The sequence below is a fragment of the Macaca thibetana genome, chromosome 10 (genome assembly GCF_024542745.1).
Source record: "Macaca thibetana thibetana isolate TM-01 chromosome 10, ASM2454274v1, whole genome shotgun sequence".
In the NCBI taxonomy this organism is placed as follows: domain Eukaryota; kingdom Metazoa; phylum Chordata; class Mammalia; order Primates; family Cercopithecidae; genus Macaca; species Macaca thibetana.
Genome location: NC_065587.1, coordinates 14946994 through 14961160, shown reverse-complemented (window position 1 = coordinate 14961160; position 14167 = coordinate 14946994). Strand labels below are relative to the sequence as shown.

Sequence of the window (14167 nt, the reverse complement as noted above, 5' to 3'; positions counted from 1 at the left end):
AAATAGACTTAAATCAGAGTGTGAGAACTAATCATTCCCTTGTAAAGCTTCCTTACGGCCTCTTTTCCATAAAATAAATGAGAAAAATGACTTACTAGCCCTATTACATGCCAAGAAATTTACATATGTTATCTCTGATACTGTAACAACCTTTCATAATAGGAATTATTCCTATTTTACAGATGAAGAAATTGAGGCTCAGAGAAGAACAAAAACTTGCCTAAAATCATTTAGCCTGCAACAGCAGGATTGATATTTAAACCCAGAACCAAGGAGGCGGTGTGTGTGTGTGTGTGTGTGTGTGTGTGTGTGTCTGTTTGGGGGGCCAGGGGTGTCTGTCTACGGAGAAATTGCCACGAAACAGCTTTATATAGAAGTTACAGTTTCTATTTAAACCCAGAACCAAGGAGGGGGTGTGTGTGTGTGTGTGTGTGTGTGTGTGTGTGTGTGTGTGTGTGTGTGTGTGTGTGTGTGTGTGTGTGTCTGTTTGGGGGGGCAGGGGTGTCTGTCTACGGAGAAATTGCCACGAAACAGCTTTATATAGAAGTTACAGTTTCGAGGCCGGGCGCGGTGGCTCAAGCCTGTAATCCCAGCACTTTGGGAGGCCGAGATGGGCGGATCACGAGGTCAGGAGATCGAGACCATCCTGGCTAACCCGGTGAAACCCCGTCTCTACTAAAAAATACAAAAAACTAGCCAGGCAAGATGGCGGGCGCCTGTAGTCCCAGCTACTTGGGAGGCTGAGGCAGGAGAATGGCGTGAACCCGGGAGGCAGAGCTTGCAGTGAGCTGAGATCCAGCCACTGCACTCCAGCCTGGGCGACAGAGCAAGACTCTGTCTCAAAAAAAAAAAAAAAAAAAAAGAAGTTACAGTTTAAAAAAATAAAAGCCAATGAACCTAGCTGATCCTCACTCTGCCATATCCCTTAGGACATGAAGAAAGCAGCACAATTTCTCTTCATCACATTAAGAGCTTTCTTGTCCAAACATGCTTGCCACCAAGCATCTGGAGAAAGCTGTTAGCCAAGCACGAAGCCACTACAAACCTGCAAATCTTCCTTGAAGGAACCACCAGGCCTCAGCAGAGAGGCAAATGCCTGTTTTCATAGTCGCTTTCATAAAATAGTTATTCAGAATTTATCCAAACCTAGCAAATATGGATGAAAACAATTCTGTTTTCTTTTATTGGAGAAGGAAGAAGATACGTATTACAAAATCTCATAACTGAGAACAAATATTTGCAAACTGTAAATCTGACCAAGAATTTGTACCCAGAATATATAAAGACTTCTTACAACTCAGTAAGAAGAAAAACCAAATAAAAACTGGGCAAGAAACCTGAACAGACATCTCACCAAAGCAAACATGAGTGGCTAACAAGCACATGAAAAGGTACCTACTTAATTATTACGGAAATGCAAATTAAACCACAATGAGCTATTACCATACAGTCATTACAACAAAAAAGTTAGATAAAACCAAACCACTTTGGAAAATAGTCTGCAGTTTCTTTAAAAGTTATGCATGAGGCTGGCCATGGTGTCTCAAGCTGGTAATACCAGCTACTCAGGGAGGCTGAGAAAGGAGGATCACTTCAGGTAGGAGTTCAAAGCTAAATTGAACTATGATTGCACCACTGCACTCCAGCATTGGCGACCTCATTTTCTCTTTTATTATGATTATTAATATTTTATTTTATTTTATTTTTGTATTTCTAGTAGAGATGAGGTTTCACCGGGTTAACCAGGCTGGTCTCGAACTCCTGACCTCAAGTGATCCACCCACCTTAGCCTCCCAAAGTGCTGGGATTACAGGCATAAGCCACGGCACCGGCTTCGTTTCCCTTAAAAAGAAGAAATTATGCATGAGATTAGCATCGTCTCAGTAATTCCACTCCTAGAAACCTACCCAAGAGAAATTAAAGTATGTCAACGCACAGACTTGCAGGTAATTCTTCATATCAGCACTATTCATAATAGCCAAACTGGAAACAATACAAATATCTACCAGCTGGCAAACAAATAAACAAAAGGTGATACATCCCTACAATTAAATATTATTTAGCAAAAAAAAAAATGATATAGTGATACATAGGACAACCTGGATGAACCTCAAAAACATTATAGTAATTGTAGAAATCTCATGCCAAAGACTATATATATCATATAATTCCATTTATATAAAATGTCCAAAAGAGACAATTTTTTTCTTTTTAAAAGACATGGTCTTGCTATGTTGCCCACGCTGGTCTTGAACTCCTGGGCTCAAAGGATCCTCCTGCCTTGGCCTCCCAAAGTACTGGGATACAGGCGTAATCTACCGTGCCCAGCACAAAAGAGGCAATTTTATGAAGTCAGAAAGCAGAGCAGTAGTTGCTGGGGGAGAGAGGGAGGACTGGAGAGGGAGCAGGGAATGACTACAAAAGAATTTGAAAGAATTTAGGAAATGAGGGAAATGTACTAAAACTGGACTGTGACACAATGCTATATGTTTATTAAGTATCACTGAACAAGTCACTTACATTGAGTAAATTTCAGGTATAGAAATGACATCTTAATAGAACTTTTTTTGTTTGTTTTTGGTTTTGGTTTTGAGATGGAGTCTCACTCTGTCACCCAGGATGGAGTTCAGTGGCATGATCTCAGCGCACTGCAACCTCCGCCTCCTGGGTTTAAGCAATTCTTGTGCCTCAGCTCCCGAGGAGCTGGGATTACAGGCACCCGCCACCACGCCCAACTAACTTTTGTATTTTTAGTAGAGATAAGGTTTCCCCACATTGACCAGGCTGGTTTCGAGCTCCAGACCTCAGGTGATTCCCCCGCCACGATCTCCCAAAGTGCTGAGACTGGGCGTGAGCCACCGTGCTGGCCATAGAGCTTTTTAAAAAGCAATTGCCAAATACTTATTTATATTTATTGTCTCTATATAGTTAGTAACTCCAAGGGAAACAAATATGTTAGAAAGGCAAAGTAATAATATTTTGTTTGGATATAAAATATTTAAATAGTCATAATAATATAATTATTATGTATTCACAAATCAGTAAATACTGATTTGACCCAAAAAATGGCTTCACTAGAAGGAAAGAGAGGGTCTATAAACTGTTAATTTCTGGCCAGGCGCAGTGGCTCATACCTGTAATCCCAGCACTTTGGGAGGCTGAAGCAAGTGGATCACTTGAGGTCAGGAGTTCGAGATCAGCCTGGCCAACATGGAGGAACCCCATCTCTACTAAAAATGCAAAAATTAGTTGGGTTTGGTGGCGTGCGCCTGTAATCCCAGCTACAGGGGAGGCTGAGGCACAATAATCACTTGTATCCGGGAGGCGGAGGTTGCAGTGAGCCGAGATCACACCATTGCACTCCAGCCTGGGTGACACAACGAGACCTTGTCTCAAAAAATAAAAATAAAATAAAACTGCTAATTTCTCATCTTCAACAGAAGGAAGCCAAAGAATAGTGCCAAAATTTGGACACATCAGGAAACAGCAGAATAAGCATATTATTTATCATGGCAGTGAGCAGCAGAAGAAATAAAATGGTCTTTCCCAGGAGTGAAAAGATTTGTAACTGTTCGAAGAATGAAATGATGTAAAATGTAATAGTAAAGCTGATTACATGGATTGAGAAAAGTGCTACAAGAACGCTGTAGACACTACAGCATACACCAGACCTTCATCCACTAGAGGGTGCAAGGACAACACCACAGAAGGACCTAAACTATTGATGAGTGACCTGAGGTCAGATGTTGGACAGAAGCAACAGTTTGAAAAAGCTTTGCACAAAGGCTGAAAGTGGGGTTCTAGACAACCTAATAGGGGAAAAAAAAAAAAAAGCAATTTCACACTTCCTGTAATTTAAGAGCAAAGCACAAGCATGTTCAATTAAATAAAAGAGGATCAGAAAGAAACTTATTATAGACTGTGAGATACAGAAGGGGTAACATTTTACTTCTGAACCATTTTAATCCAGTCTCCAGCTGGGAGGTCTTACAGTTTGGGTGGAAAGATGGCAAGTAGGGGAGTGACTGCTAAAAAGTATGGGGTTTCTTGTGTCCGGGCGCAGAAGCTTATGACTGTAATCCCAGCACTTTGGGAGGAGGCAGGTGGAGCGCATGAACTCAGGAGTTCAAGACCAACCTGGGCAACATGGTGAAACCCCATCTCTACCAAAAATACAAAAATTAGCTGGGCATGGAGGCGTACATCTGCAGTCCCAGCTACTCAGGAGGCTGAGATGGGAAGATCACTTGAGCCTGGGAGGCGGAGGCTGCAATGAGCAGAGATCATGCCATTGCACTCTAGCCTAGGTGACAAAGTGAGACTCCATCTCAAAAAAATAAAGGTATGGGGTTTCTTTAAGGTTGCATTTTTAAGGACACTAAGTATTAGAATAATGTTTTTCAAACAGGTTGCAATCCATTAGTGGGTCCAGGAAAAATTCAGCAGACATCAGTTTTGGTCAATCGTTGGTCACAATCGACAGTTTCTTGAAGGGGACAGAAAATATCACAGTACTTAGAACATGGTTAAGATAGGCAGTATTTGATAAGACTAATTCTAATTTATAGTCAACACATACGTTTGTGTGTATACTGGGGCATGACATAAAAGCAACTGACCCTTGGGGTCAGTCTTTTTTTAAGCTCAAAAGCACTAAGCTAGAACCTGAACACCCTTACCATGTCCTCCATTCCACTAACTATCCCTGAGGGAAGAAAAGTCATTATCATTTCTTCAACCAAGTCAAATGAGTACTACAGAAGATGCATTTGCTATTGTCCACGGCTCCCAATTTTAAAAAAGCCTTGAGAGTTCATGCAAAAATCTGACTAAAATAAAGTTCATTTTCTACCCATGAAAAAACTGGTTAGAAAAAAGAAAAAAAATTTTGAGGAAAGAAAAGACTTTTTAAGAAAAAAACCCTTAGGTCATTTTAAATTTACCCTCTATATTAAAAGTAAGCCTGCCACTCTGAATTTAAATCTTTACTTATCTATGTTATATTTGTCAACGTAAGCACCTCCCTTTGATGTTCCCACTTGTTTCTGCTAATCAGTGGGACATACCCACATTGTGCCTTTCAACAGAATTTTAGAAAATTAAAGAAAAAAATATAGTTTTGAGAAGTCACTGACAAGCATTTCAAACATCAAAGAATGGGCCCAGCGTGGTGGTTCACATCTGTAATTCTAGCACTTTGGGAGGCTGAGGTGAGCAGATCACCTGAGGTCAGGAGTTTGAGATCAACCTGGCCAACATGGCAAAACGCTGCCTCTACTAAAAATAGAAAAGTTAGCCAGGTTTGGTGGCGCATGTCTGTAATCCCAGCTACTCAGGAAGCTGAGGCAGAAGAATCACTTGAACCCGGGAGGCGGATGTTGCAGTGAGCCGTGATTGCGCCACTTCATTCCAGACTGGGCGATAGTTTCAAAAAAAAAAAAAAAATTGACAACATGACATTTTTCTTTGTATTTAAAATAAGAAAAGATAAATTTTAGATCATAAACTATTTTAACAAACAAGATAGAAAACTTGACAAAAATAAGTTATTCAAGGGACTTTCAGGTCATATGAAGACTTCATGCTCCCACATTCTCCAAAGATTCCAGAATATCTTGTCACACCAGCAAAAGAACATTCATATTCAGAGAGACACTGACAGAAAAATACAAAAGGGAAATACAAGACATGGAGGCTGAAAATCGGGGTTCAAGTCCCATTCTTTACTTACTACCTACGTAAGGAAGACTGGGAGATTCATTTGACAGTCTCTGTGCTTTGGTATTCTTTTATCTATGAAACACGGATAATAAAGCCCAATCTACCTGGTTGAACTACTGTGAAGATCAAAACTGGATATACACAGGAGTGTTTTGTAAACTGTAAAGTACTTAGCAGACATTACTAAAAAAGAAAAGAAAAGAAAAGAAAAGAGAAAGAAAGAAAGGAAGGAAGGAAGGAAGGAAGGAAGGACGGACGGACGGACGGACGGACGGACGATACTGAGGATACTGCTAATCAACAGCATTACTTTTCTTTTTTTTTTTTTTTTTTGAGACAGAGTCTCGCTCTGTTATCCAGGCTGGAGTGCAGTGGCACAATCTCGGCTCACTGCAACCTTCAACTCCCGGGTTCAAGCAATTCTCCTGCCTCAGCCTCCCGAGTAGCCGGGATTATAGGCATGCACCACCACGCCCAGCTAATGTTTTTGTATTTTTAGTAGAGATGGGGTTTCACCATATTGGCCAGGCTGGTCTCGAACTCCTGACCTTGCGATCCTCCTGCCTTGACCTCCCAAAGTGCTAGAATTACAGGCGTGAGCCACCACGCCTGGCCCTTCAGCACTACTTTCAACACTTAGTTTTGAAAGTATCCCACTGCTGAACATCCCTTACTTGGTTAGGCCACCCCAATGAAGCAAAACAAATTATCTCTAGTTTGTGTGTATCTGCTGTAATCCTCTTCCCTACCCATCCCCCAAACTGAGTTGACTCTAAAGCAATAAAACAAAATTTAGCCAAGTAACTAAGGAGATACAAAATTGATGAAACAAAAGTAAGCCTTCCCTATGGTTGATTAAAGTATAAGCCTCTTTTAATCAATTAATTTGTTAAATTAACTAATGTTCTCCAGTTCCCAAGTTTAATAAAGGGATGCTTTTAACAGTCTTAGCCCACCTAAAACTAGTAAACAACTCTCTCCTATTTGCCCCCTAGCCCTTCTTCTACCAGTAGCTGAGTTGTAGGCTTACCAAAAATCACTTGTGTTTATTCACCTGCCAGTTTACAGAAGTCATAAGTTCTCATAATTATATAATTAAATGTTATATATATATATGTATGTGTGTGTATATATATATATACACACACACACACATCAATGAAATAAATTAGAAAAGTTTCCTTGAAAACAACTCTAATGTGAATGCTTTGTGAAAAACAAGTCAAGACACTGAAAACTTTTGCTCAAATTAGATGTGGGCAGGACAACTGTAAAAGACTGGGCAAGAAGGGGGAATCATACAAATCTAGCTACACAGTTTGACCCAAATTACTCTGAATGTCATTAAGACCTTGTTCCTCTTTAAAACAAACAAATTAGAACGCACAGATGATGCTCTGGGAGCATAGTTTATGCAAAAAATTCAAGTAGTATTTCAATCACATCTATATATAAGGACCTTGACCTCATATCAGGAAACTGAAGAGTAAACATATATTTGTTTAAATTAAAAACGCTCTATATTAAAATAAAAGTTTAAAATATTTCCCCACTTCAACCAGTTGTTAAGATTAACCCATGGCCTACTAGTTCTGATCACATTGGTTAAGAAAACACTGACTGTATTTCTTCAATTAGAGAAGGATGGCCATATATCCCAGTTTACCTGGGACTGTTTGAAACTAATTATTGGCATCACTTTTTATTCTCAAAAGTGCCCAAACTTGAATGCTAAAGTTTATATGGTCACCTTATTTATAACAGACATAAAGTTGTTGCACCAAGAGTGAGCAAGGGGCCAGCCTTAGGACCCCCATCACTTTCCAGAAAACCCTTAAGAGCCATCCCATATAAACAATCTTAGCAAAAACAGGAAGCCTGCTGTGCAGAACAAAGCCCTCTTCTAATCAGATTGCTGCTCTTAAGTTCTTCTTATATAAAAACTCTAGAGCTGATGCACACAAGTATTCTCCCACTTTAAAAATACTGCAAATCCATAAAACATTCCAGCCTTAATCAAGGCCCAGGAACACGCCTAAGCACATGCACATAAATCACAAATAAACAGTCAACTAGGAATCTAAACCACTACATGGTATCATCAATCTAAAATCCTGCCTGGCTTTATTTATTTATTCATTTATTTTTGAGACAGGGTCTTGTTCTGTCGCCCAGGCTGGAGTGCAGTGGCACAATCATAGCTCACCACAGCCTCAATTTCCCAGGCTCAAGCGATCTTCCCACCTCAGCCTCCCAAGTAGCTGGGACTACAGGCACATACTACCACACTCGGCTGATTTTTTTTATTTTTAGTAAAGACAAGGTCTTGCTATGTTGCCCAGGCTGGTCTCCAACTCCTGCGCTCAAACAATCCTCCTGCCTCGGCCTCCCAAAGTGCTGGGATTATAGATGTAAGCCACTGCACTTGGTCCTGCATGGCCTTAGATAAAATTTCTCACTTTTCTGAACTAGTTTTCACTTATGTAAAACTGGAACAGTGTTTGTCTCCTCCACTTCCATAGAGAAACCACATTAGCAAGTATAGTGAAATGCTCAGAGTGCTTTCTAAAAGCAATGGATTGTCATCCCATAAAGCTTCTTAACAGATCGGGAAAAAAGGCTGAGGTGACCGTGCATAAACATGCAAGAGGTGGCAGGTGGTTTTCCCTGCTCCTTTCCTTCAGGTTTTTAACTCAAATGTGCTATTGGGACTGTATGTAATATGATAAAAGAATCACTAAAAAAGTGAAATGCTGGTGGTACACTTGGTGCTAACAAACTCAGTAGTAATAATCTTTAGTCAGGAGTCACGGACTTCTACGTCTGTGGTTGAGCTTGAAGAACTCTATGAAGCCCCCACATTACTTTATAATAATGTAAATGAGTGAATGGGCACATTCACACATGACCACATTTTCCTCTGGTCAATAAATAATTCTCCAGTACAGAGAAAAGGACCCTCAGACAGAGGACAAATTTCAGTTCTTATTCAGCCACTTACTTGAATTGTTGCCTTGGATAAGTCACTTTACCTCTGTGCGCTTCAATCTCCTTATCTTTCCAAAGGGAATATTTGCCTCATCTACTTCAAAAGGGGTGTTTGGAAGAATAAGATGAGAAAACACCATGAAAGTGGTCCACAGCAATCAAAAGAGTTACCTCTTTTAAAAATCACCATTCAGCCACTGATAAGAATCTTGTCTGCAGACGGTTCTTATCTATTTAGAAAGGAACAGTGAAAGAATAAGGAAAGCAAACAGACACGCCTGTGGCCCCAGCTACTCAGGAGGCTGAGGTGGGACGATCACTTGCGCCCCGGGGGTCAAGGCTGCAGGGAGCCATGTTCATGCCACTGCACTCCAGTGTGGGCGACAGAGCAAGACCCTTTTGGTTTTGGTCTCAAAAACCAAACCAAACCAAACCAAAACAACAACAAAAAAAAGGGAAAGCAAATAAAGGCACAATTAAAATTCACCTTCACCCCATTCCCCAGTTCCTTGATTTGCTGAGCCAAAACCACGCTGAGGAGACGTAAAGATCACAAGTTCCATTTCCGCCAGCTCAGCCTGTTCAGCGACCAGTGTTTCATGCTGATAAATGCCTCCCAAATCTCAAAACACAAAGTGAGAGTTCACAAGGTTAGGCGCATTAATTAGCAGTACTCATTTGGATTCTGTATTCATCAAATACAACAAGCAGCTATTCAATATTTGCCTATTTGCACACTCTAAGATCTCTAATTCAAAGATCCAACCAGAGTACAAAATAAAGCCCATGAAAATAAACTAAAATAAACCTGTCACCATCAGAATGTGCCTCAAAGTAAATGAGCAGCTTTAAACCATGGCAAAGGGCTGTAACAGGCCTGCAGCAGAGATGGCATGAGTAATGAATGTGCAGGTTACAGAAGTGGGCCCCTGCTGCAAAAGAAAGAAAAAATAAAGTAGGTACAATCAAAGAGACTACTTTTTTAGGCTTTAATAAATTCCTATTAACTCTTTTTGCTTAGCTCCTTATTGATCTGTAATCCCCACAAGAATACAGTACCCTTTCAGTCTTCTAAACTCAGACTTTACATCAATTAGCTTTACCTTCCTAAATCCAGAATAAGCAACATTTTATAAATAATAAAGTAACTGCATTAGTTTGCAAGACTAGATTAAGAGACTAACCATGACCCCTTTATTACATGTCCTAGGTGAAAAGTACAGGATGAAACAGAAACTGTCACTACCTCTAAAGCAGCCCATAGGACTGCAGTTCTCAAGCGCACTACACAGCAGAATCACCTTTGGGATTTATAAACATTTGAATGGGTAAGCCCAACCTTAACTTACCCAATCAGAATCTCCGTAGGGTGGATCTCCAGGTATGAGAATTTTTTTCTGATATATGACTAAGATATAAAAGTACTATCAAAGGGCATAAGTTTCCCAGCTTAGAGAAGCTCTAGCACAGACACAAAGCAGAAAGAAAAACAAATAAATCTTTATATTCTCTTTAGATTTGGGATAAATGGCCCTATCTTTTACCAAAAGCTTTCATCTTCAGTATCAACAGTGATGAACTCAGTGGGGGATGAACACAGAGATAACAACACTTCTTCTCTCCATGCCCTATCTGGGGCCAATCTGACATCAACTCAGCACCAAAAGTGCAAGAATTGGACAAATTACTCTCAAATCTGAAAGGCCTGCAAACAGGTGACTACTGATTATCAACTATCCTAGTTTCTGTTTTCTTGTAGTTGTTGTTTTGTTTGTTTTTTGTTTTGTTTTTGAGACAAAGTCTCACTCTGTCACTCAGGCTAGAATGCAATGGCGCAGTCTCAGCTCACTGCAACCTCCACCTCCCCAGTTCAAGCAATTCTCCTGCCTTAGCCTCCCAAGTAGCCAGGACTACAGGTGCGCACCACCACGACTGGCTAATTTTTGTATTTTTAGTAGAGACGGGGTTTCACTATGTTGGCCAGGCTGGTCTCGAACTCCTGACCTCATGATCCACCCACCTTGGCCTTCCAAAGTGCTGGGATTACAGGTGTGAGCCACTGCACCCAGCCGACCATCCTAGTTTTTAAGATCCGCTTCAGGAGCTCTGATGAGATTCAGTGAACTTCTGGAAAGGACACTATGAACTCTTTCGTTTAGCACTATAACTCATATCCCTTGGACAAGTAGAACAATGGTAGCTTTTTTTTGGACAACCCTGTAAGGAATAATGGCATTCCAAGATATTTCTAGGAGCTACCCTTTCAAATCTCCTGAAGAACGTCAATATCTCCAAACAGCAAGGAGACAAATTTCTTTTGGAGGCAAGGTGATTTAAGCCACACCATTTCTCTAAGAGGAAGCCTTACCTGTTCTTCTATCCTAGCTCTGCTTCAACGTCATGTGCTCAAGTCTTCAAACAGCAAAAAGATAGGGAAGGCATTTTATACACTTGCCTAAACCATACTGAGGGTGGCTCGTAGGAAGCAGTTCTGCTCTGACCCATAATAGGGCCTGGGCTTTTCCAGTCATCCTCCCATCTAACAAAGAAAGGCGGCAGAAACTTCGCTTTCTCAAGCAAGACTTCCCTGATTAAAACCATAAGGCTGAATTCCCCCAGGGAGGAGAATGGAATTTTCTTGCTACAGATCATTACAAGGACTCAAAAACTCTGTGCGGGCAGGGGCTAACTGGCAGGTAATAAAGAGACAAGTCCAGCATTCAGAATTATGAGGCATCGAGAAAACCAGGTCAAAAAATTATTATGTAGCCTGGAGAAGAAAATACAAAAGCAATCGTGACTGTGCTTGAGTAATTATTTTCTCTTATAATATCCACAATTTTAATAACATAATACTTATAGAATTTTAAAATATGCTTAATTTACATCTGTAAAAGTACATTCATTGCTGAAACAAGCCACATTCCCTTTCAAAGTAAGTAATTTCAGGAAATGTTCTCTATCACAGCAACCCTTTGATGAAACACACCACACACATACATCATCTGAGTTACAAATAGCTGATACCAACCTGGCTGTCCCGCGCTGGGAATCCATGATAACCTGGAGTCAGAGGCTCGTTCTATGAGAAAGACAAGAAAAATATCAAACTATGAGATGAAAGAAAATGTTAAGAATAATCAAAATCATCCAAACTGATCAAATATAAATTCCTGCCCTGGTTCCTAAAATGTTCCATTAACTGTATTCCACCCTACCTAAGTGTATATATCTCCTCGTTAAGCCTCTACACTGGCAAAAACAAAAAACAGTATTTGCTTAGGAGCACTATTCAGAAAAACTATTTTCCTCCTTATACAGCTAAATCTGTTTCTTTTCCAGTATATCTTAGGCAGGGTGCTACTGAGACTGGGGTCAGAGTAATTCCTAACTTCATCATACACTGTGGGACTTCAGCATCCCCAGTCCCAACTCACAGTAAGCCACTAGCACCCCTGAACACTAGGATAACTAAAAACTTGTTGGTTTATTTCCAAATGTCCTCTGGATGGAAAGGGGACAAGTACCAACCCTGCTGAGAACTGCCTCTTGACCCAGAAAAGTTCTAGGTCCTCGTCTCTATCAACCTGTTTCCCCTCAGTTTTTACTTTTGTATTTACTTATTTTTTGTTTTATCCCCTCAGTTCTCTTAAATCTGGATGAAATTCAACCTCTGTTTAAGACTTTCTCTACTACTCTATATCATCCTATGGACTTAAATGACTCCTCTTAATATTTAATATTTACTTAGCTTACTTGTGCAGCTTACTTTTTACGTTATTTATTATTCTAATTAATCTTATTTTTTAAAGGTATATCATGTTGAGTATCTATCTCATCTTCACTTTAAACCACTAAATCAAGATCCTTGAGGGCAAGGATGATAGCTAATAAAAGCTATGCAAACCCTAATTTAGTATAAGGTCATATAACATGAACACTCATTTCCAGCTTATTCAACCCATTCAATCATTCAGTTAACATATACTAATATTAAAATTTTCCAAGCACTGTTAGTTGACTGATGGAGTAAAAAAGACGAATAAAAACAAGGTCCTTGCTTTCAACGGAACTTTTAAATGAGGGAAGATACATGTGCACACAAAGAAGTAAATGAGAACACACAGTGCTTTTGTAATTTTCAAACTGCTCAACATCGTTACTTAGATATTCATCCTCTTCTTCCATTCATTTGTGCTTTCATTACTACTAGCAGAATAGCGTAAAAGGAATTTTCATTGATAGGACTTTTGAATATAACAATAGAGTAAACTTTCCACTAATTGGTAGGTTGACTATATTCAGATATTTGATAGTCAAAAGCATGAAAGTCCGAAGACAACTTAAGCTCACTGCAGAGACCCTGTGTCTTGTTCATCATGATTTCCCTGAGATCTAGCACAGTATCTAACACATGTAGACACCCAAAAGAATGTGTAAATAAATACACGGAGCTAAATAACCAGAAAAATGTGTAGGAATTCAGTCACTGAAGCAATCATAGACAATCCAAGTTCTCTTTATCTATTCCTATGAACCTGTTTTGGACATTTTAATATTTATAGTCTCCTCAAAGAAAGCACATTAGACACTGAGGAAAACTGCCTTTAAAAAAAAATCATGGGTACCAAAACAATCTTGTAAAAGAAGAAAAAAGTTGAAGGACTCCCACTTCCTGATGCCAAAGTTTACTACAAAGCAACAATAATCAAGAGAGTGTAATACTGACATAAGGATACACACATAAACCAACAGAATACAACTGAGAGTCCAGAAACACGCCCTTACAGTTATGTGTCATCAAAGGGAAAAGGACAGTCTTTTCAACAAACGACACTAAGACAACTGGACATCCACATGTAAAAGAATGAAGTTGAGGCCGGGCGCGGTGGCTCAAGCCTGTAATCCCAGCACTTTGGGAGGCCGAGGCGGGTGGATCACGAGGTCAGGAGATCGAGACCATCCTGGCTAACACGGTGAAACCCCGTCTCTACTAAAAATACAAAAAAATTAGCCAGGCGTGGTGGCGGGCGCCTGTAGTCCCAGCTACTCGGGAGGCTGAGGCAGGAGAACGGCGTGAACCCGGGAGGCGGAGCTTGCAGTGAGCCGAGATTGTGCCACTGCACTCCAGCCTGGGCGACAGAGCGAGACTCCGTCTCAAAAAAAAAAAAAAAAAAGAATGAAGTTGGAACCCCACCCCGCACTATAAACAATATTAACCCAAAATAGAGCATATTTAAAACAATAAAACTCTTAAAAAAAAAAAAAAAGATCAGAGCTAATCTTCATGACCTTTGATTAGACAACAGTTTCTTCAATGTGACACCAAAAGCACAACCGACAAAGGAAAACAAATAAATCAGACTTCATCAAAATGTAAAACTTTTGGCTGAGTGCAGTGGTTCATGCCTGTAATCCCAGCACTTTGGGAGACCAAAGGAGAACTGCTTAAGGCCAG

At 40.1% G+C, this 14167-nt stretch overlaps 1 protein-coding gene across 23 annotated transcripts in view; it reads right to left on the bottom strand.

Moving 5' to 3' along the window:
- The window catches only part of RBFOX2 (RNA binding fox-1 homolog 2), a 296547-nt gene that overhangs the window by 191737 nt on the left and 90643 nt on the right, over positions 1-14167 (bottom strand). For all 23 annotated transcript variants that reach the window (XM_050806250.1, XM_050806254.1, XM_050806251.1 and 20 more), the window contains exon 2: positions 11741-11791. In XM_050806250.1, the coding sequence (XP_050662207.1) occupies positions 11741-11791 (51 nt within the window). The remainder of the gene's footprint in view (positions 1-11740; positions 11792-14167) is intronic.